At 44.5% G+C, this 23937-nt stretch overlaps 1 protein-coding gene across 1 annotated transcript in view; it reads right to left on the bottom strand.

Moving 5' to 3' along the window:
• Positions 1–7510: 7510 nt before the first annotated feature.
• LOC126997378 (max-interacting protein 1-like) overlaps positions 7511–23937 on the bottom strand; it is a 23359-nt gene continuing 6932 nt past the window's right edge. The window contains exons 2-4 of the mRNA XM_050858440.1: positions 18403–18637; positions 13885–14027; positions 7511–13250 (exon numbers count right to left, since the gene is read on the bottom strand). Of these exons, the coding sequence (XP_050714397.1) occupies positions 13885–14027; positions 18403–18637 (378 nt within the window). The 3' untranslated portion in view covers positions 7511–13250. The remainder of the gene's footprint in view (positions 13251–13884; positions 14028–18402; positions 18638–23937) is intronic.

The following is a 23937-nucleotide window of genomic DNA, read 5'->3' as shown; positions in this document are numbered from 1 at the left end:
TATACTGTCTAAAACAAATAATTAGCGTTGTAAGCCTTCAATTAGATGCGTTTTTTACGAATGAATGTACGTTACTTGTATATTTATCCTTAAAATAAAAATATACTCGCTTATGTAGCCTATATTCTGAACATTTTTGTATGTTACCTTCATAGTTTTCCGTCGCCAACGCCAGCTGCGTGCCTCGCTATCACAAGATTGGGTATTATTCTAATGTTTGCCCATACTCGCCCCTCGCAACCAAAATTGGCTAGAGGGCCATTGTCATCATGCCTCACTGGTGCAGCCAAGCAATGGGTGTGGGCGTGGGAGGCTGTGGCTGCTGAGTTGAATGGCGTAAGTGGCTTCGTGAGTAGTGTGGAGGAGGTCAGAGCAAAATTCTACGACGTTAAAATCCACAGCAAGACTATTGGAGACTTGAGACGGTAGGTGACTGTCACAGATGAGAACATTATTCCCTCTGAAGTGTTTTAATAAGCAGGGAAAAGTCATACGAGTGGACAATTCCACAGACTTGTATACTATAGAGTGCGGCCTGCAAGTGAAGCCGCCTGAGGCCGTGCACGGGTGTGCCCAGTTCATCCCAAACCGACGACTTCACACACCTCACTCCCACCCCGTTTCCTGACCCCAACATCCATTTTTGAGAAAAATGGAGACCACCATCATCTTCCTGAGAAAATTCTGCATCACACTAGCATAAAATTGTAACAATAATGTGTAAATACACATACGAAAATCAGAGTTAAATGAATAGGGAGTACACATTTTCTTGCATTTATTTATCTTCAACTCCTTCGTACTCAGCTGGTTTTCGTCACATCGCTTTTATAAGCCCAGATCCTAAATCTGCATGCTTTTCTGCTTCTGATGGTGTAGGGCACGTCACGAGGTAAGTGGTAGACACTGCCGCGGCTCATGTTCGGCGATTTTGAGCCTATGTATTTTTTACCTCGTAACGTGCCCTACACCATCAGAAGCAGAAAAGCATGCAGATTTAGGATCTGGGCTTATAGAAGCGATGTGACGAAAACCAGCTGAGTACGAAGGAGTTGAAGAGAAATCAATGCAAGAAAATGTTTACTCCCTATTCATTTAACTTTGATTTTCGTATGTGTATTTTTTTTTTACTTTGTGGCCTATTGCGCCGGTAGGCTTCTTCCCGGTGGATCCTGATGGTCGGTCCAAGGCTTCTTTCCGGTGAGTCCTGATGGTCGGCCCAGCCCGTTCTGGAGCAGGCGAGTGTTTATAGTGGCGCCATCTTGCATTGGCTCATGCTGCCCTCCCAGAGCTCATCTTTGATCCTAGAATCTAGAGTCCGGGTTGATAGGTGGTCTTCTGGACAGCATGTGGGTAGTTTTAAGCCACTCGGCGGCGGCTGAAAAATCCCAGCTTGGTGGCACCGGGCGGGGATTGAACTCGCGTCCTCCTGAACACGAGGTCGTTACTCTGACGACTCAGCCACCGCCTCCCCATAATTCCACATTATTGTTACAATTTTATGCTAGTGTGATGCAGAATTTTCTCAGGAAGATGATGGTGGTTTCCATTTTTCTCAAAAATTAATGTTGGGGTCAGGAAGCGGGGTGGGAGTGCGGTGTGTGAAGTCGTCGGTTTGGGATGAACTGGGCAGACCCGTGCACGGCCTCAGGCCGGCTTCACTTGCAGGCCGCACTCTATAGTATGTAAGTCTGTGGAACGGTCCACCCACATGACTTTTCCCTACTTGTTAAAACACTGCAGAGGGAATAATGTTCTGTCTGTGACAATCACCTCCCGTCTCAAGTCTCCAATATTCTTGCTGTGGAGTTTAATGTCGTAAAATTTTGCTCTGACCTCCTCCACACTACTCACGAAGCCACTCACGCCATTCACCTCAGCAGCCACAGCTTCTCACGCCCATTGCTTGGCTGCACCAGTGAGGCATGATGACAATGGCCCCTAGCCAGTTTTGGTTGCGAGGGGCGAGTATGGGCAAACATTAGAATAATACTCAATCTTCTGATAGCGAGGCACGCAGCTGGCGTTGGCGACGGAAAACTATGAAGGTAACATACAAAAATGTTCAGAATATTGCTAGGCTACATAAGCGAGTATATTTTTATTTCAAAGATAAATATACAAGTAACGTGCATTCGTTCGTAAAAAACACATCTAATTGAGGGATCACCACGCTAATTATTTGTTTTAAGGCAGTATTTACGCCTGTACAATACACATGTCTTGATTTTGAAGTCTGTGTATTAGTAAACAAACGACACGTGAAAGCTGAAATACAGCATCAAAGGTCGCACGTGATTGGCTGTCCAGCCCAACCAATCGTTGCTAGGGTGCGAGTTACCGGAGCGTTACCATACCGTTGATGAATGCCGTGTTTGAAAGATGCCGCAGCTCTGGTAACGACGGTATGGTAGACGTAAATGCCGCACCTTTAAAACAATTAATTAGCGTACGGTGATCCCTCAATAAGATTTGTTTTACATGAATGCACGTTACTTGTAAATTTATTCTCTGAACATTTTTGAACCTTTTATCTCCTATCCATCGCCAACGCCAACTGCGTGCCTCACAAGATTGGGTATTATTCTAACTCCTCGCAACCAAAATTGTCTAGGGGGGCATTGTCATCATGCCTCACTGGTGCAGCCAAGCAATGGGCGTGGGAAGTTGTGGCTGCTGAGGTGAATGGCGTGATTGAGTGGCTTCATGAGTAGTGTAGAGGAGATCAGAGCAAAATTTTACGACATTAAATTCCACAGCAAGAATATTGGAGACTTGAGACGGGAGGTGACTGTCACAGACAGAACATTATTCCCTCTGCAGTATTTTAACAAGTAGGGAAAAGTCATGTGGGTGGACAGTTCCACAAAGTTACATACTATAGAGTGCGGCCTGCAAGTGAAGCCGGCCTAAGGCCGTGCATAAGTCTATGGGCCGTGCACGGGTCTGCCCAGTTCATCCCAAACCGACGACTTCACACACCTCACTCCCACCCCGTTTCCTGACCCCAACATTCATTTTTGAGAAAAATGGAGACCACCATCATCTTCCTGAGAAAATTCTGCATCACACTAGCATAAAATTGTAACATTAATGTGTAAATACACATACGAAAATCAAAGTTAAATGAATAGGGAGTACACATTTTCTTGCATTTATTTCTCTTCAACTCCTTCGTACTCAGCTGGTTTTCGTCACATCGCTTCTATAAGCCCAGATCCTAAATCTGCATGCTTTTCTGCTTCTGATGGTGTAGGGCACGTTACGAGGTAAAAAATACATTGGCTCAAAATCGCCTCCGAACATGAGCCGCGGCAGTGTCTACCCACTTACCACGCCTGCGGTAACTCAGTTACGGGTGCTCGGAGACGCGGTAACTTTTGGCCTTACCACGGCTCCGGTAAGTGGTTGATGAATGCCGATTTACCGGGTGGGCGGAGATACCGCGAGACTTACCAGACAGAGGTCCGGTAAATGGTTTGATGAATCCCGCCCACGTGGTTGGTAAGATTGATGAATCCGGGCCCAGGAATGTATCGTTTAAATTCATAAAAATACAAATACTTGCGCCATTATTTATTTTAACATGGAGAAGAAAATAACGTAGAACTCTTAAAGACCGTTTTTTGTCCGAAATCGTTATGATCCATGCGCGTTCTGGATATCACTGACAAAGGGCCGCTTTCACAGTCACTTTGTTTGTTTTGATCGTTACCAATGGCGGAGATCGACGCTATAGTTTTCCATGTGAAACTGGCCTATGGGGTAGTGGTGGCTGCAGAAGAAGCGAGAGGTGTTGAGGGTGTGTGGCAAGGTGCGGGGCTAGGCTAATCCCGCAGCCGCCACTACCCCATAGGCCAGTTTTACGTGGAAATACTACAGCGCGATCGCCGCCATTGGTAACGATCAAAACAAAGTAACTAGTTTCTGTGGTGTAGTGTCGGGCAGCTATGAGGCTCAGTCTGCCCAGGAAACACGCGTGAAACCACAACACTGGACTTAGAAATTTTAAAGGCATTCCCTCCTAATTAAGCCGTTTACGCAGTAATTGGTATGACGGCAAAACTCAAGAACGACCACTCCAAACCAATATTCGTAGTATCTTAGCACGTGAAAGAATTATTATTATAATGCATTTTCGTATACGTTTTACCTTGGGGAGGGGCCAGGGGGGCAAGCCTCTTTAATTATAGAGTTAGGTGGCTTGGATTTTCTAAGTCCATTGTTATTGTTTCACAAGCGCCTCTATGCACAGACTGAGCCTCATACCTGCCTTGCAGTGCACCCTACAAACTAGTTCCTACGTCAGTAATATCCAAAATGCGCATGGATTATAACGATTTCGGGCAAAAAAACGGTCTTTTAAGAGTTTTATGTTATTTTTTTCTCTATATTAAAGCAACTAATGCCACAGCTATTTGTATTTTCTAATACATTCGTAAAATGTTACTACGCGAGGGTATCAGCGGCGGCACCTAACGGCGGGTTCCTGAAGTCAGTTGTTTTCAAGCCGCCATAATGGATGGAAGGCCCGACACTCACTCCCTCAAAATATCCGTCTACTTTACCTTTCGGTAAGTGTTAACTGAGTATTTAACCTCTTTATTGGTGTGCATGTAGGTTGACAAAAGGACCGATTACTATCCCAGTACCGGGTCCAACAAAGACACGGGCGTGTCAAGTGTAACATATGGTGTGACAAGCACGTGTCAGAAAACAAACGGATATTGTTCAATGCGCGATACTTATAGTGGAATTTGAGTAAAATGGAGGCCAGGGTCATACGTAGCAGTCGGTAGGTCACTCCCGCGTCAGTTAACAGCAGGAGCGTCAGTTCGATCTGGATGACAGCTGTCACAAATCTGTTTTATTTTGTACCTTAAACTACTCGGTAAAAATGATCTAGCATCAACTTACAAGAAGTGGACGGGTTAACCGTCAGTATTGTACCATATGTAATTATGAAACATGACATTTCCCAAGAGTTGCTCGACTACGATTGGGGTGGTGGGGTGGGGGTTCAACTACGCTGACCATCCAAGTACACGCCCTACACTCGTCAACAGACCCGCTGCAGCGGCTACTACGTTATATAGGAATAGATTACAAGAGTATACGTTAGGGAATTTCCTTTCTTTAGAGACTAGGGATTTTTCCCGATTTTGGGGATTTTTGTAGGGACATTTTGAAAGCCCATTTTTCAGTGATTTGGCCGCCCACCACCAAAATCACTGTTCCCTACAAGGATTAATCGAGCTAACGACCACCAAAACCACAGCTCCCTAAAGGGATTAATCGAGCTAACGCCGCCGCCGCAAAATAGCTCGCATTCATTACCTACCGTATGAAGCATCACTTGGTCTTCATATATTTTTTTCTACAAACGTTTGGTTAGAGACGGTACGCTTGGTTAGCAACGGTACGCTTGGTTAGCGCTGGTATGCTTGGTTAGCGATGGTACGCTTGGTTAGCGATGGTACGCTTGGTTAGCGATGGTATGCTTGGTTAGCGACTAGCCCACGCATGTGAGACCAAGTCCACCACGCGTGGTTATTATTTTTTTTAGAACACGCAGCCCAACGGCTGCCATGCTGAGGGCCGGGTATAGCCCGAGTCCCGGATGACCTTGAGTCATGGCTCAGGGCTGTTTTGGGGTGGTTAGCAATGGTATGCTTGGTCAGCGATTAGCCCACGCATGTGAGTATACGGTAGGGATTTTCCCTACTTTGGAGACTAGGGAATTTTTCCTGATTTAGGGATTTTTCTAGGGAAATTTTGGAAGGCCATTTTTCAGTGATATGGGTTCCCCCCCCCAATACCCCGGTTCCCCACAGTTCCCCAGGCTTGTCTTGGGGGACTGGGGGGGCTGGGGTGGTGGAGGGGGTGGAGTGGTGATTCTTAAGATTTACTGGTATGACCAGTAACTAAAACCTTCATAAATGTGAAGCAAAAGAAGTATCCTATGCACTCCCCAGGCTTGTGTGAGGGGTCGGGGGGGCTGGAGTGGCGGAGGGGGACGCGGACTTCTTGTAAAGTATTACCACGGTTTCACCCAACCAACAATTTCTCACGTGGTTCATGTTTTTCTGGTGATAAATGTACTGAATTGCACGATTTTGCACCTCATTTCCGTCGCAGAAGATACTGGCCTTCTAACGGCCTGTTGTGTGTTCCTAGTTACAGCTTTACACTTCACCTTGAACGGAAAAGATCACCCAGGAAAACCCGGTTAATCTTCTTTGAGGCCTAGAGAAGCAGCCGATCGTAAAGGGACCCCGATAAGTTGAAGAATATGGAAATAGTCGTAACAGGAGCCAGATACTTAAGAATATGGACCACGGACCCCTCGCCGCCATTCCTCCCTCACACTGGTCACTCGGGACCCTGCGTGAAAACTCTCCCTGATACTCCTACACGGGCCCCCGCCGCCTGCTTAGACCACATCCCTGCTTGCTGAGTCCTAAACACAAATACACCAAGGCAGAACGCACATCTGAAGCATAAAACGCCCATAATTCTTACCTGTGCACGGCCAGCTGGCGTTCTGCTTACCTGCTACCTCGTCTGTTTCACAGTTCTGAGTTCACTGCTTGCTCCGAGGCTTTGAACCGCTGCGCAAGTCCAACTTCCTTTGTTTCTTAGGTCTTCTTTGACCTGTGTCCTACATACCATATTTTCCTTTCTATCTTGCCTTTGTTTTTCTGTACTGTCTCAAGGTGCTTTTCACTGAGTAGGCTACAGTATGAGTCTCTCTCTCTCTCTCTCTCTCTCTCTCTCTCTCTCTCTCTCTCTCTCTCTCTCTCTCTCTCTCTCTCTCTCTAAATAAATAAATAAATACGACATATAATACTCAAAATTTAAATAACAATAACTTCAAATAAAAAATGGGTGGAATATTCAAACACTGGTCGTTATTCGTCTGCTAATTCTCTCTCTCTCTCTCTCTCTCTCTCTCTCTCTCTCTCTCTCTCTCTCTCTCTCTCTCTCTCTCTCATGGAATTCCACAATGATTAATGCTCAGGCCACATATTAGGTTGAGGCCTTCACAGGACTCTGCTAAGATTTTAAAGGGCCAAACATGATTAAAATTCTATTAAAATCATATATACATAGGAAAAATACATACATACTCACAGAAGAGGAACAAAATAACATGTACTGAAACACTGAACCAAGGGCTGACATCTATCACCTGAATCGTCGCCCAAGCACGCATATTTGACAAGGATTTCGTAGAGTTTGGGGTCATAGGGGTAGCTAGTGACCCTGGTGGTAGTTTGACCCTTCCTCTGTACCATGAACCTAAAAAAAAAAACTCATGATAACCCGTCTGATCTTTTTGGCCTTTGGAAATAATTGATGTGAGAGGTGGAATTGTCTGAGAATCCTGAGTGACTCATGGTGATAAGGATGGAGTGGTCAGCCTTGGTCAGTCTGGCAGGAAGCTAACCACTCACTTTTGTCAAACAGTCTTGTGAGGAAACGTTTGGGGGATAATGAAAGATCTTACTACACAAATTATTTTTATTTAGATTCAAGAAAATCATGTAGAACAGAAACAACAGTTACTGGAAATATGTACATTGATGGTATTTTGCGACACGTAGCAGGTTTGTCTTGAGGTGGGACTGATCTATTGTTGGTGGAGAGAGAGAGAGAGAGAGAGAGAGAGAGAGAGAGAGAGAGAGAGAATGAGGGGGTGGCCAGCAACATATCCTACAAATTTCTTGTGTCTGCAAACCCAGGACTCTCAAGTTTTGATTCATTAAAGGAAGTGGAGAGAGCAAGAACACTGTGAGTCACCAACATTCATTAACTGTGTGGAGGGATCTATCACTGACACAGACTGGATGGCAACTAAATCATGCAGAGAAAGAACAGGATGCTGTGTAGGTTGTGGTGTCCTGCTGCTTCAGGATACTCCACACTACAGGGACTGAGGGCCAATCGGGGAGCCAACACCATCCTGCGTCAGCGAGGGCGCACGCGGTGGTTCAAGGAAGGTTCCAAGGACGGCTTTTTAGGGCGAGTAATGTGCACAGACTACATGGCAGCCTGAGCCACTACCTGTTTGCAGCCCCACCAAACAATAGTGTTCTAATGGTTTTACTTAGCGATGGCATCACAAAGGAGTGTTGCTCTTGGCCCCGTGGAGCACTCATCCTGTTCTTGCTAGTATGATAACAGAGATCTACAAGTTGTGTGGCAGTCTTCTTTTTATTGTGGCTGACTATTTCTGTCACTTCTGATGGCAGTAAGTGATGGACTGGACACTTCCTCTACATGGAATTCTTCCCTTGTGCTGAGGGCAAGTCTGTCAGACAGCTTGCCATGATGGTAGCTCTCCTTCACTATACAGAGGGCATACACTTCCTCAATGGGACCAGCCAACACAGTTACAACAGATGGCAAGGTATTAGCACTAAGCTTGTTGAAACACCATTCAAACTGGACATAAATGTCATATTTCCTTCATTTGTATTTTTTTTCTATGAAATGGCACAAAATGTATACCTAGATTTCAATTCAAATTCCTTGTCAATTTTATAAAGTGTACAACTATGTCAGCATTGTAAAGATGTACAGTTCCTCTTTTACTGATGGACATAATTTTCAATAGTTAAGAGCACACCTTGAATGCTAGGGCCCGGGCTTCCCAGCTTAACACCACTAACTCAACAACCTACACCAGCCTCCAATTTGTAGTTAAGTAGTGTATGTCACAAGCATATGAAGGGATTAGTTATTAATGGACTGTTTATTTTTTAGGGTTTAAAACGTTGGTGCAAAAGTCAGAGACAAGTCTGCAAAATGCTTAAGACACGGATGAGTCTTCTTACGCATTCAGTGTTTCTATGGATGACTGAAGCACATCAGACAATCCAACACGCAAGAAGAAATCAAGTAACAGATTAAAGGAAGAGAGGATTGGGCACTTCTACCTACAGCTGTGCCAATGGACAGGGCAGGAGGATCAAGCAGCCACCACCCAGCGGCCTTGCTCATCCCGTCCCTGTCCACTGCCAGGCTCGTGAAGAAGAATATGAAAGGGGCAAGACACATTGACACAATATGAACAGATTTTTTTCTTTTTGTACATTTTTTTGTGAGCACCCACCCCAGTATTCCTTTGAGGATTCAGGTGTACACACATCACTGCCCACAAACAGCTGCCACCACCACCACCACTGCCATCACCAACACAAAAGACTGTCCCATTTTGGTCACCACTGGTTGATTTATTTTTTACTCCTTTGACAATGACAAAATTGATTATGCTTCCTATATGAGTGATGTTGAGCTTGTTTGGTGTTGGAGTGGAAGGGGCCATGGGGGAGCAGATTGGGGCTGTGGCTGCACTCGTCAGCGTGCTCGGGTGGGCACCGCAGGCACAACACACAACACAGCCACCACTCGCCTCAGCCATGTACCTGTGTCAGCTGAGGGAGTGGGGTGTGTGCACTGCTGTGTGGGTCTCTTGCTTCATCACCATAGGGTAACCCTCATAGACAGTGCTGGCTGTATTGTTGGGTGTTCTGCCTTGGCATCTCACGAGATCAAACTAAAGTACGTAATGAGAGGGAAGAACCTCAGGTGTGGCAGAGAAACTGCTTCCTTTCCAGACCCTGCACACAGCATTTGCTTTCCCTCAGGCTACACCGTGGTCTTCTTAATACTAGTTAAGGTCTACGAGAGGAATTTAAAATTAGTCCTAGAATTGTCAAACAAATGGATGGTGAGATTTTCATAAAGAGAAACATCCAATGATAAGAGTTCTTGCATCATGATTAGTTCTGTAGGTCTGGTGAAATGAGAGAAGAGTACGTAGTGTACACCTTGAGGGTGAGATAAGTGTGTAGCAAGGGAGGGCAAGAGAGCAGAGTCCCAGTACAGGTGATGCCAGCTTGACCAAAAATCACCTACAGCAGTAATCTATTAAAAATCAGAAAATTTTGGTTCATCCTGACCTGGACTCAAGATGCAGGATGATATGCTGATTGCTGCAAGGGCCAAACACTGGCACCACCGCATTACAGCTGGGCTGGTTGGTAGCGACTGACTGACTGACTGACTGACTGACTTACTGACTGACTACAGTAACATTCAAGGCTGTGTGGGTACTGGGTCATGGTGATGACTTAACTACTAACTGTTGACCCACACACAAAACTTACAACAAAGTCATTCTATGGAAATATCTCTTCTTGATTTATAACCAAATCTTAGCAAAATGCATGAGAAGACGTTTTGTCATTAGTATATTCAAGTTATAGAAGCCTCACTTGGTAAAAATGACAACAACAATGATAATGTAAAGAGGTACAGTACATTATTCTCACAGCTTAAGTGATACCCAAGCTATAGTTCACAGATAAAGTCTCTAGAAATGTGGCGCAGATTGCAATCCATCCAAGAAAATTCCTGAGGGTGCACAGGATACTGTTGCTTTGCCAGTGGTACTCCATTGGGGGCTTGTCTAAAATCTTCAGCTTATTAATACAACAGTTATTGCACATTTATGCTTATTAAGGGATGGTATGTGGACAGACAAGCCCGAGCTCTTTGTGGCTGAAGGTTTTGGGTGGTGCAGGACTTTCAGAATATCAAAATATGTTGTCTTAATTCTGACAAAATTCTTATATGAAAGAAAAACAGAAACTCTTAACTGTACAATTATGAAAAGTAGCAACACAGTCAAATATAAAATAGTCAAGAAAGTCTTAAACTATATGTTACGAGAAGTCCTATTTGAATCACTAACAAGTGTGTAAAACAAGTGCAATTCCTGTTTCAGGATTAATGGGAATTGTTGCTGCTCTGAAGAATATGTATTTATTTAGTAGCAACAAGAAGAGTGCCCAGCACCACCCAAGACCCGAGGGACGGCTCGCGGCCACCACACTCACTGGCAGCCCCTTACGATGCACACAAGTGCAGAGCAAGTGGGTGCCAGGTATGCACACAGTGGCCCGTGTGACTGGACAAGTGAAGTGGGGTTGTGCATGTCTGCCAAAGGGATACAAGTCTGTAAGAATGAGGTCTCCATTTCTACATTAGTGTTGAACTGGAACATGGAAATATTACCATAAACTAAAATAAATAAATAAACCTTCTCAAGAATTTTGTATATAAAATACTGTGTAAATTATTTCATATTTTGAAATGGAATAAATCGAATTTCAAAAGGGGGCAATCCTATATTATGAAATCAAATGAATTTGAAAATGAAATGACTAAAAAACTTTCCCATGGAATCAGCAGAAATTAAAGCTAGCAGGAGTCCAGTGGAAAAGGCTGGTACCCTGTGTCCAGACTACTTGTTGTACTAGTCAGTATTTACACTGTACATGGGAGACCGCCCAGGTGTCCCATTGCTGGTGGAGCCTTCTGAAGAAATGTTTACAATGCCAACTCAGTGTATGATGTACCAAACAGCTAGGTGAAAAAAAAGAACAGTAGCCAGGCTAGGATTAGTGACAGTGGAAAAGTTGAGTTATTCTCACATATTGTGATGGGTGGAATAGCTTTTCTCTGCATTCCATGAGGGCTGGCAGTCACAGTTGGCAGTAGTTATTGCATTTAATATTCTTGTGTATAAAAAAGTTATATAACTATCTCACTTTCTTTTTTCTCAAAGGTCTATCACAGATTACTTATCTCAAGCAGAGTATGGTATGCTTGTGTCTTCTCAATCAGTTTTCACACTCATGAAAAGTTTATGGTGGCAGTAGAACACATCCACTTTCTTATAATAAAATAATATCTTTTTGTACAACTCCAACTCTTCTCAAACTTCTGTGCTGAAAGTTTCCATGTTCTGGTGTTGGAATGCTAGAATGGCTCAAAACAGCACAAACAAAGGCTATCCCTGGCCTTGAACCAACATGAAGCACAACTAAGTCAAACAACACACACAAATCAAAAATTCACTCTTGGAAGAATTTGTTCATTAAAAATAATAATATTGACATCTAGCACTGAGGTTGAGCCAAGGAAAGCCGCAGTGATGGTGAGGGAGACTGAGGTGGGAAGGAAGGGACTCCTGGGCACAGTCGATTGAGTGGAGATCCATTGACATGTTCCTCGGTGGACTGGGGGTGAGGTGGAGGGTCCAGTGGCTGGCTATGACACCTTTTGGGCCACTTTTTTATGGGATGCATCTCTCCCTCAGCTGTTGTGCTGCTCTCTTGGTCACCTATTGGGCATTGTGGAGGAAAGATAATGTCTGACATGTACACAAATCTCAACTTGGAGTCTCAGCATTACCTAAGTGAGTCGCTGAGAGGAGCATTAGTGTTGCCAGAGACACACCTGCCTCCCAGGGCGTGAGGTCAGGTATTATGTGTACGTGTCCTTAACTAGTCAGTGGCCTCGCTTCTTAACAACCAACCTTTGATACCTCATATATAATTTGCCTTATCAAAAAATATAAACTATATAAATCTTGCTGTTTGTTCCACGATTTGAATGAAAAGCAACTAAAAAAAGCAAATACTATTGAAGCATTACAATTTCCTTCAATCTTTAAGCAAATATCCATCTCAGGGAATCTTTTTTGTGTGACTAGAACAGGTTGTTTCCATTACATTTCTCCGACAGAAAACACTTTCAGTATACCATTCGTGTGTCAGGCTGGATGGAAGAAGGGGCTGGGTTTACATTTTGCTTTTTGAAGAGTAAGAAATGATCTTAAACATGGCGAGTAATAATAACGTCACATGAAAGGAAGGAAAAAAATATATATATTTATATATGTAAATTGAATATCTGCACGTGAATCACACATCATTTCTTGGGCATCACCTCTCCTGGCATCCACATATAATTTAAAAACCTTCGCAAGTTCACATCAAAGACAACAATGTGCAATTTTATATCATCTCTGTATTTTTGGCTTTCATGACAAAAAAATAAAACATCTTTTAAACATGGGTGGTGGGGGTTGGTGTCTCCCTCTCTCGGGTTGCTGCTGTCAGCCAGCCAGGTGGGCGGGACTGGAGGAGAGGCCGCTCACCCACCAATCTCACTCATCACAAAAAAACAAGGCATTCACAGAACATGGGGACAAGGTTGTCAACTCTGTCCTGATCACTACTGATGTGGCATGATGGACTGAGTAAACACATTTTCTTGTTAGTGTAGACATGACTGTGAGGCTGAGCTGCTTGCTGACCCCAGCCTGGAGACCACACCCAGCCAGCTGGCCTGCTGCCACCACCATAACTCTGCTCCTACACACTTACTGCCACCTGCAAGAAGTGAAACAGTCACCACATCTGCATCTGTATGTTAGAGGACAGGTTTGTTCATCAATGAGTATAACAGGAACAAAGTAAAATGTATTATTGGCACAATGAGAGGAAAGTGACTGGTCCATGGGAAGTTTTCTAAGAAGGGAGGTGTACATGAGGGCTGATACTAGAGGAGAAAGGAATGGCATAAAGGCAAGGGCTGTTCTTTACAAGGGGAGGGGGGGGGGGGGGGGAGGCGGGGGCTTTTTCTGGGAGGGAAGGGGAGGTGGGGATGAAGTTACTACTTCCTAGTCGAGTAGAAAGCAGAGACTATATCTTGTAAGAAAACGTCTTAAGTATATTCTTCTCCACCTTTAAGCATCCTCTGTGTGATTTTATAGTACTCTGAGATTGGAAATATGAATCTCATGTGGGTTGGTTTTGAAAATCAGCAAACAGAATAATATTAAGGATTGTGGTGAATCAAGACACTACACACATACCACTAGCCAGAGCTGGTCTGGGAGAGGGCGGGCCGGAGAAACTCAAGAAACACAGTACTATCAACAAGAGCACATATTTTTGTATAAGAAAAAAAAGCAGCCCAGGGATGCCATGGTCACAGCCGTTAACACCAGAGAGTAAGGCATACCTAGAGGGGAAGGGAGGTGGACTCGGTGAGGGTGAGGCGCCTGGTGGAGAGCGTCACCCCCCCGTCGCTGGCAGATGACTGGATGGAAGAGTGATCGTCGGTGTCACTCTGGTTGCTGGCGTAGCCCAGGATGTCCACTTCATCTGGAACAAATAGGCGGCGTCAGTGAAGAACAGCTTGATGTGGTAGTTTTCAGTAGTGTGTAGAATACTCTCCTCTATTCACCAGTATTACATTAGGCAGAAATAAAACTTAAATGAACATTGTCATCTGAAATTGAAAAACAATTTCCCATCCAGCATCAAGGAAGATTTGTTAGGAACAGCTGGTGGTGGTGAATGTGCATGTGTCTGAGACCAGAAGGTACATCATAATTTATGTAGAAATATAAGTTACATGTGTTTTGGTGGCAAGGACTTGGGGCTATTTCTCTTTGAGGCACAAGGCACAAATAGCGGCCCAGGTGTTGGTCTTGGTCTTACCCAGCCTTGAACAAGGACTGTTCATTAGATATCATATGACAATATTTATTTTAATAATTTTGCCATAAAAAAAATTACAGTCTAGACATGTACATGGTAAAGACATGCAGAAATAATTTATGGGAACTGCTGCTTTGCAGCAGCTTTATAAAAGGACAGCAAAAATTTTGTTACCAGTATATCCTCCCGTCTCCATTTCATGAAAGTGGAAAAATAAAATGAGAGCTGGTCTAGTAAGTAAAACGTGAAGGGCGGCTGCCTAAGACTTATACACTCTCTGGAGCAAAACATTGATGAACGCTAAGGCAACACAAAAATTATCACTACGTTATAGATAAACTACCTCAGCTGACAAACCGAAAGGAAGCCTAGGAGACGACCGTCCCTCTGACGCACTCTGTGATCACAAGGGACCGACTCCCGGCCGCTCCGGCCCTGCCCCAAGCCGGGCAGCTGTCCCCAAGCAGGCGCACGGGACAGTCCGCCTCAGCTCTAAACAAAGCTAGGCCAAGGCTGCCAAGACTACGACCTTGAAAACAAGTGCCAGGGGCTAAGATGGGCACCCGCCGCCCCGCCACACAACCAATCACGCCGCGTTACGTCAGCCGTCTAACGTCATTGCACGGTGCTCACCGACGTAAATCATTTGAATGCTGCCTCTTCTATTTGTTTACTGAACAAATGCAAAGACAAACCTAAATAAGCATAAATATATAGATCATTGGAAAGAGAAAACAGGAAAATATATTTGGAAAAGGAAAATCGATGAAAAAGCTGGCTAATGGCTAGATGAAAAATATGCAAATCAACCAACTAATAAATAAATAAATAGGTTGCAGGAGAAAATAAGAGAAAAATGACTAACGATATGAAAAAATAAGTTAAGTGATTAGAAGAGAAGAAAATAGAAGATTTTTTTTTTTTGGGGGGGGGAGGGTTAAGGGGGGGGGGGAGAAAACACCGATAATAACTGTTGTAAAGAGAGGAGGAGGAGGAGGAGGAAAAGAAGAATAAGGAGGAGGAGGAGGAGGAGAAGGAGGCTAGAAAGAGGAGGAAAAGATAAAAATAAAAAGGAAATGTTGACGATCTTGATTACGCGGAGTGAGAAAAATAAATAAAGGTGGACGTAGGAGGAGCACTTCGCTGGGGCCGCGGCAGTCTGCTTGGCACCACTCTTTGCATCTGCCGGGGGTCCCAAAATACCCACCCCGTGCCCCTGTGTACCCTTGACGAGATACCAAGGTTGAGGACAAGCTTACTGACACTTACCCCCCACCCCTCCAACCCTACCCCCCCCTCCTCCCCGTTCGCTGTTATTCCTGTTGTTGTTATGTCAAGGTACGCGGAGTCTGGTTTGAGTGGTATCGGCATAACTAAATTGGTAGTGTAGGAGTGGATGGCGTTGTGGTGTTGTTGGTGGTGGTGGTTTTGATACGACTGGAAACTGGGTTGAAAAGTGTGTTTATGGCTTTGTTGAATTCGTGGAGTGCAGGTGTTGGTACTTGTGGTGGTCGTGGTAATAATGGTGGTGGAAGAAGAAAAGAGGTGGTGGTGGTGGTGGTTTTGATACGACTGGAAACTGGGGTGAAAAGTGTGTTTATGGCTTTGTTGAATTCATGAAGTCCAGGTGTTGGTATTTGTGGTGCATGGTGGTAATAATGGTGGTGGAAGAAGAATAGAGGTGGTGGTGGTGGTTTTGATACGACTGGAAACTGGGTTGAAAAGTGTGTTTATGGCTTTGTTGAATTCGTGGAGTGCAGGTGTTGGTACTTGTGGTGCATGGTGGTGGTCATAATGGTGGTGGAAGAAGAAAAGAGGTGGTGGTGGTGGTGGTTTTGATACGACTGGAAACTGGGTTGAAAAGTGTGTTTATGGCTTTGTTGAATTCGTGGAGTGCAGGTGTTGGTACTTGTGGTGCATGGTGGTGGTGGTGGAAAAACTGGGGTGAAAAGTGTGTTTATGGCTTTGTTGAATTCGTGAAGTGCAGGTGTTGGTATTTGTGGTGCATGGTGGTGGTCATAATGGTGGTGGAAGAAGAGGTTGTGGTGGTGGTGGTGGCTTTGATACGACTGGTAACTGGGGTGAGAAGTGTGGTGGTATCTTGGTTGAATTCGTCGAGTGCAGGTGTTGCTACGTGTGGTGGTGGTAGTGGTGAAAAAAGAGAAGAAGGAAGAGGTTGTGGTGGTGGTAGTGGTGACCTTGAGTACTATTGCTGCAACGAGAAAACGATGTGCCAAGCTTGTATAGCAGCTCCTCCTCCTCCTCCTCCATCCTGATCCTCTTTCCCAATGCTGTTTTATGCCCACTCATGCATTCCGTCTCCTCGTCTCATCACCCCTCAAATCGTGTCAATCCCCAGCCTCCTCGTCCTTCATAAACCCTTCCCCCACCTTACAACACCTGCGCACCTGTCCTTAACTCCGCTACGAGGGTGATGTTGCCTTTCAGCGTGAGAAAATTAGCAATAAAAAAAACTCCCGAGGGAATTACTTGAAGTGAAAATTCAACCTGTGCACTTACCAACGAATCTCTCTCTCTCTCTCTCTCTCTCTCTCTCTCTCTCTCTCTCTCTCTCTCTCTCTCTCTCAGGAGCTTGCAACATGGCTGGTTCATCTCCGCAATGATTCCTCCGTGATAAGTGTATCTCAAAGGTCCGGTTCGCCGCCTCGCTCGCTGGCATACACGCACCAGTCACTTATTCAGGTGCTCAAGGTCGTGGAAAGGGCGTGTACGGTGTGTGTGTGTGTGTGTGTGTGTGTGTGTGTGTGTGTGTGTGTGTCCATCCTCCCACGTTGTTTTGCAAGTGTTTCTGCTTTCAATGTTACTTACGGGTACGAAATTAAGAGTTAAGAAACAACCCCCTTCCCCCCCCCCCAAAAAAAAAAAAAGTTATAGGATGAGAAATAGGTCATGTAGGTAAAGTTAGAGATAGAGACCAGAGCTGCGCGTGACCTCAGCGCTCATTTCCGTCGCATTACTCCAGTAGATGGAACTTGCTGCCTAGTATAGGATATGATTCTTGCAACTACATGATCCTAAAGTATATGAGATCACCACCTTCACCACAGCCACGTGTCACCACCACCACCATCACCACCTGCAAGAAATGTGTGCAACGTGTAACTCGGAAAATGTGTTGCGTGTTTGTTCTATTTAGATTTAGAAGAACGACAGGTTTTTAGATCGTTATTTCCATAGTCCCTCCTCCCCCTCCTCCTCCTCCCGTTCCCGTGTTCTCGACTGATCTGCCAAACGTCCAAAGCAACATTTTAAATCACACACCTGCGACGCAAAATTGGACCAGAAAAGCGAAGGTACCTGGGGCAGATATTCACCAGGTGTATTTATGTGGCCGGAGGAGGAGGAGGAGGGAGAGGTACAGAGGGACGGTACACTGGCGCCCCCCCCCCCCTTTTTTTTTTTGTGTGTGTGTGTGTGGGGGGGGGGATGAGGGGGTCTGGACTTTTGATTTATGGCAGGATAATTGGCAGAGGATAATGGCGTCACGTGGCCCATACATCTCCCGCCCCTTCCTCCCTTCGCCGCCAGTCGCCGCCGTCCCGAAATTTATATTAATGGTGTGTCTTGCCTGTGTGCCTGGTGGTGGTGGTGGTGGTGGTGGTACGACGATGCTTGTGTGTGCTTGTTTTCTCTCTCTCTCTCTCTCTCTCTCATACTGATAAGCCTCGTTAGTCAAAGGCACGGTTTCGATACTCCGTTTGTCAGGCAACTTAGTCCGTTCCCTACACCACCACTACCACTGCTACCATCACCACGACCATTACTACCACTACTACTAATACCCCCACCACTAACAATAACACCACCACGATAAAGAAAGGAGAAACAGATACGAACACACACACACACACACACACACACACACACACACACACACACACACACACACACACACACACACACACACACACAAACATCCTAAACCACCACCAATAACAACAATAATAACAACACAATGAATAGGAAAGAAGAAATATGTAAAGGAAAAACTGAGACAAAAAACACATCAACTCACCGGATTCTGAAGTGGAGGAAGCAGAAGAGGACGACGACGAGGAGGAGGACGACGACGAAGACGAGGTGGAGAACGATGAGCTCTCGGAGACGGAGCGCCTCTTGCCCATCAGGTCGAGGTGAAGGCGAGGCACCAGTTCGGGGCTCAGGGACTCCAGCCTTCGCCTCAGGAACCTCTGCTCCCTCGCCAAGTGGTCCTTGTGAGCGGTTTGCTTCCTCTCTTTGTCCTCGAGGTTCTGTGAGACCGAGATGAGAGACTTTACTAAGATAGATAGATAGATAGACAGAGAGATAGATATAGACAGATAGATATAGTCGGAGAGAGAAGAGTATAGTTAAAAGGAGGTAAAAATAAGAAGAAAAAGAAGAAAAAGAGGTTTATGTTGAGAGAGAGAGAGAGAGAGAGAGAGAGAGAGAGAGAGAGAGAGAGAGAGAGAGAGAGAGAGAGAGAGAGAGAGAGAGAGAGATGGGTATGAAGTAAGAATAAGAAGAATGGGAAAAAGACGTTGGTGTTGAGAGAGAGAGAGAGAGAGAGAGAGAGAGAGAGAGAGAGAGAGAGAGAGAGAGAGAGAGAGAGAGAGTATGGGTAAGAGGAAGTATAAGAAATAAAGAGAAAAGAGGATTATGTCTTGAAAACCATCTGATGCCACTTCCCTTTGTCACACACATTCAAAACCCTTCTTCTTTCAATGGCATTATATTTTTTATCCCCTCCCCACCTGAGCTCCTATTGCCTTTCCTAGTTCTTTCCTTGTCCCTATTCCCTGTTCTCTTTCCCTTCTCCCCCGTCTCCTTCGTTTGGTTGCTACTTATTACCCCCCTGCTCCTCTCCTCTGCCTTCCTCATCCAGGGGAAAGAAGGTAGGAAGGTAGGAAGGTAGGCAGGAGGGAGGCAGGAGGGATTAAAGGAAAAAAAAGAGAAGGAATAGTGGAAAGAAGAGGAAGCCTTTAAATGGAGGAAAAGAACCGATATGTGGAAAGAGGCTTTTATCAAGGTAATGTTTCGCGTGCACACACACACACACACACACACACGTAGAAAAATGTTAACAAAAATCTCTAAATAGATGTCAGTTTTTCATTTTCCGCACGGCATATTCTCTCTCTCTCTCTCTCTCTCTCTCTCTCTCTCTCGTTATCCGTGGTCGTAAAATTCCTTAAAAGTCAAGACTCATTTTTGATCCGCTTCTCTTTTATTTCTCCTTACTTATTATCTTATCTCCGTGTTCCTTATACCGTCTCTCTCTCTCTCTCTCTCTCTGGTCTGCGCGTTCATATCGTATTTTATAATTTCGAAAGTAAAAACAAATCGTAGTTACCCTGTGCGGATATTGGGTTACCCGCTTTACATAACGAGGCGCGGGCGTTATTCTTTTGTTTCAGGTTACTTTATATAGCGCCAGTAAACTCCGCACTCCACTCCGCTCCACTCCACTTCAGTTCGCTTTCAAATCTTTCCCTCTTCCTTCGTCCCGTCCTTCTCTAGTCTCCCTATTCCCATTCTTCCTACTCTCAGTGTTTTCTTTCCTCCTCTACGTTTGCTTATTTGTTTAATGCTATATGGTTTTGATTCTTCGTTTTAGGTTACTTTTGTACTCCACTAAACTCCACTTCACTCCACTTAACCTCAATTTACTTTCTAATCTTTCATCTTCCTCCGGTTAGTGACTTTCTCCCCGTTTGCATGCTTGTTTAATTAATCTGAAACGCTTTAAAGTGGTCTTGAGTCTCTTATTCTCACGTGTCTATTGTGGCATTTTTGTTGAAGTTAAATCTTGCTGACTGTGTTCTGTTCTTGGTATTTCATGGTAAACTGAACGCTTTTTTTATTTATATGTTTTCTCTCCCTTCCTTCCTTCTCGACTACCACCACATTTGTTTTCTATTTCTCCTGTTTCATTTGTCTAAGTATCCGTTATGTCTTTTATCTTCTTGCTTTCCTACTTCATTTGTATTCTTAGTATTTATTTTTCCCCGCTTTTATTTCCCTTCTTATCTACAATTACAATTTTTCCTACTCTTTTATTAACTTGCCTTGTATCCGTTTCCTCTTACTCTCTTATTTCTTTCCTTTGTTGCTATTCTTGGTATTTTATTATCATCCTCTTTCCTTTTTCTTTCCTTTATTTTTCTTTCCTTCCCTTCCATTTACCAGTCAACTGTCTCCTCTTTATCATTTTTTTCATGTATTCCCTTTTATTGTACTGTATTTCCCACTATGTTTGTTTTTGGTATTTCATCATCTACCTTTTCTTCCTTTCTCTCCCTTTCTTCCCATCTCCCATTCCATTCTTTCCTTATCCTCTTGCTGTGCCAACCTATTCCACTTTCTACCCATCCTGCGTATCCCTAGACTGCCCATTCCGTCCCTACTTATCTACTTATTATTTTTTCCTCACAACCTCTTCCCTTTTTCCATCCTCCTTTCCCCTATTCTTATCTTTACCTATATTTCCTATCTCCTTTCCTTCCCTTGCCTATCCATCTCTCTTCCATCCCATGCGCCTCTTTAGTCCTATTTGCATATTCTTTCTTTCTTTATTCTTTTTGTGTTCGTCCTTTCAAATATCGTCCTTATCTATCTACTTTCTCGCCTATTCATCCTTCCATAGCCTTTTCCCTATACTCTCTTTCTCTCTTTACCTATTTTCTTTTCCTTATCTAGTCTCCCCATTGTTCCTTAACCTCCCTATCCTTTTCCTCTCTTCCTCTTGTTCTCAATGTTTCCTTTCCTTTCCTCCTCCTCCTCCTCCTCCTCCTCTTTCCCTTTCTCTTTCTCTTCAATTTCCTCCTCCTCCTCTTCTTCTTCCTTTACTGTTTCCTTCTCTCCTCCTCTTCTTCCTTTACTGTTTCCTTTCCTCCTCCTCCTCCTCCTCCTCCTCTTTACTGTTTAATTTCCTCCTCCTCCTCCTTTACTGATTCCCTTTCCCCTTCTCCTTCACCTCTTCCTTTACAGTTTCCTTCTCTCCTCCTCCTCTTCTTCCTTTACTGTTGCCTTTCCTCCTCCTCCTCCTCTTTACTCTTTAATTTCCTCCTCCTCCTTCACTGATTCCCTTTTTCCTTCTCCTTCACCTCTTCCTTTACAGTTTCCTTCTCTCCTCCTCCTCTTCTTCCTTTACTGTTGCCTTTCCTCCTCCTTCTCCTCCTCCTTGTTTCTCTATCGTAATCCTTGACTCTTCCTCCCTTCCACTCCTTCCTGACTTTCCTTCCTTCTTAACCATTTTTTCGTCTAGTTCTCCTTTCCATCCTTCCTTCCTTCCTCCTCTCCTCGTTTCTTCTGTTAATCTTTTTTTATTATTTTCTTCATTCTCTTGTATTTTTTCCTTCCTTCTCTTTTTTTCCTTTTTTTCCCTTCCTTCCCGTCTGGTCTTTTTTTCCTTCCTCCTCCTCCTATACTGTTTCCTTTCCTTTTCGTCCTCCTCCTCCTCCTCCTCTATTTTTTCCTTTCCTCCTTCTCCACCTCCTCCTTCTCTATTTCCTTTTCTCCTCCTCTACTTTCTCCTTTCCTCTTCCTTCTCTTCCTTTTCCTTCACTGTTTACTTTCCTCCTTCTCCTCTTCATCCTCCATTACTATTCCTCCTCTTCCTATTCTCAATGTTTCCTCTTCTCCTTCACCTCCTTTACTCTTTAACCTCCTCGGCTGGCAACCAATTCCTGTCGGGCGAGGAGTAACAGACGAGGGGGGGTGGGGGGGTGGGGGGGTGGCGGTGAGGATGGGAGGGGGGCGGGGAGGGGAGGGCATCACCATGGAAACACGGAGACGCGGCCCAACACCCAAGATACCTCACGGGTTTCCTGGGCGACCTACCTGCGCCTCCGCCTTCCGCCGCCCACGCTCCTGCACACCTTCCTTCCTTCAATCCTTCCTTGTGTATTTTTGTCCCTCATTTCCTTTTTCGGTTCCCCATGGTTCTCCTTCCTCTTCCTTCCTTCCCTCATACACGGCTCTCCTTCCTTCCTTCATTCATTCATTCATTCCTTGTGTATTTTTGTCCCTCGTTTCCTTTGTTTCGGTTATCTATGGTTCTCCTTCCTCTTTCTTCCTTCCTTTCTTTCTTCCTCCCTTCCTTCCTTCTTTCATTCCGAGTTTTTTTTCTCTTTCACTCCTGCACGGCTCTCCTTCCTTCCTTCCTTCCTTCCTTCCTTGTTTATTTCTGCCCCTCGTTTTCTCTATTTCGGTCCTACATGGTTCTGCTTTCTCTTCCTTTTTTCTTTCCGGGTTCATTCTTTTTTTCTCTTTTACTCCTGCACGTCTCTCCTTCCTTCCTTCCGTCCTTCGTTCCTTCCTTGTTTATTTCTGCCCCTCGTTTCTACTATTTCCGTCCTTCATGGTTTTCCTTCTTCCTCTCTGGCCTAAAGTTTTTTTTTTCTCTTTCACTCCTACACGGCTCTCCTTCCTTCCTTCCTTCCTTCCTTCCCTTCTTCGTTTATTTCTGCCCATTGTTTCCTCTATTCCGGTCCTTCATGATTCTCCTTTCTTCCTTTTTTAATCTCTGGGCTCAAGTTTTCTCTTTCATGGTTTTCCTTCCTTCCTTCATTCATTCATTCATTCTGGCCATAAGCTTCCTCTTTTCTTCTCCTCCATACCTCTCCTTCCTTGTTTCTTTCTGTCCTCAAATTTTCTTCTTCCCCTCCTTCACGGTTCTCCTTCCTTCCTTCCTTCATCCTCCTCTCTTCCTCTCCTTTGCTCTCCTTCCTTCATTGTGTCCTTCTCCAACCTTCCTACTTTTTATTCTTCCGCGGCTTTCCTTCCTTCTTCCTTAACTTGCTTTTCCTTGAGTTTTTCCTTCTCTTCTTATATCCTTGTTTTTCCATACCTTAAACCTTGACTCTTCCTCCCTTCCAGTTCTCCTTGACTTTCCTTCCTTCTTAACTTTTTATTTAATTTCTCGTCGAGTTCTCCTTTCCGTCCTTCCTTCCTCCTCTTCTCCTCGTTTCTGTTGTCAATATTTTTCTTCCTTTATTTATTTATTCTCTTTTCTTTTTTTCCTTCCTTGACTTTTGCTTGTTTTATTCCCTTTCCTTCTCTTCATGTTTTTTCCTACCTCTAGTGTTATTATTTTCCTTATCTTTTCCATGTTTTTAATTCCTTCTACTCTTCCTGTCTTTTTTCCTTCCTTCTCTTTTTGTGTTTTTCTGTCAAGTATTCTTACTTATTTTCTTCCTTCTCTTTTTCATGCCTTTTTTCTTTCCTTCGTTTCCTTTTTCTTCCTTATCTTCACATTTTCCTTCCTTTTCTTCTTATTTTTCCCTTCTTTCCTTCCATCTGCTTCACGTCTCGGCTCTTAACCTCTCCACCACCACCACCACCACCACCACCACCACTGCCCTGCCCCTCCCTCCCTCGTCCTGTCCTCGTCCATCATACACCGCCTCACTATTATGGACCTACTTAGCATACTAGTAACTCTCTCTCTCTCTCTCTCTCTCTCTCTCTCTCTCTCTCTCGTGCCTGTTTACTTGGCTTTCAGCACTCGATTTCGCATTCCTCTCAACTTTACCAACTCCCTGCCTTCGAACACACACACACACGGACG

The sequence above is a fragment of the Eriocheir sinensis genome, chromosome 12 (assembly GCF_024679095.1).
Source record: "Eriocheir sinensis breed Jianghai 21 chromosome 12, ASM2467909v1, whole genome shotgun sequence".
In the NCBI taxonomy this organism is placed as follows: Eukaryota; Metazoa; Arthropoda; class Malacostraca; order Decapoda; family Varunidae; genus Eriocheir; species Eriocheir sinensis.
Note: the sequence above shows the minus strand (reverse complement) of the source record. Positions and strands in the feature narration are given on the sequence as shown.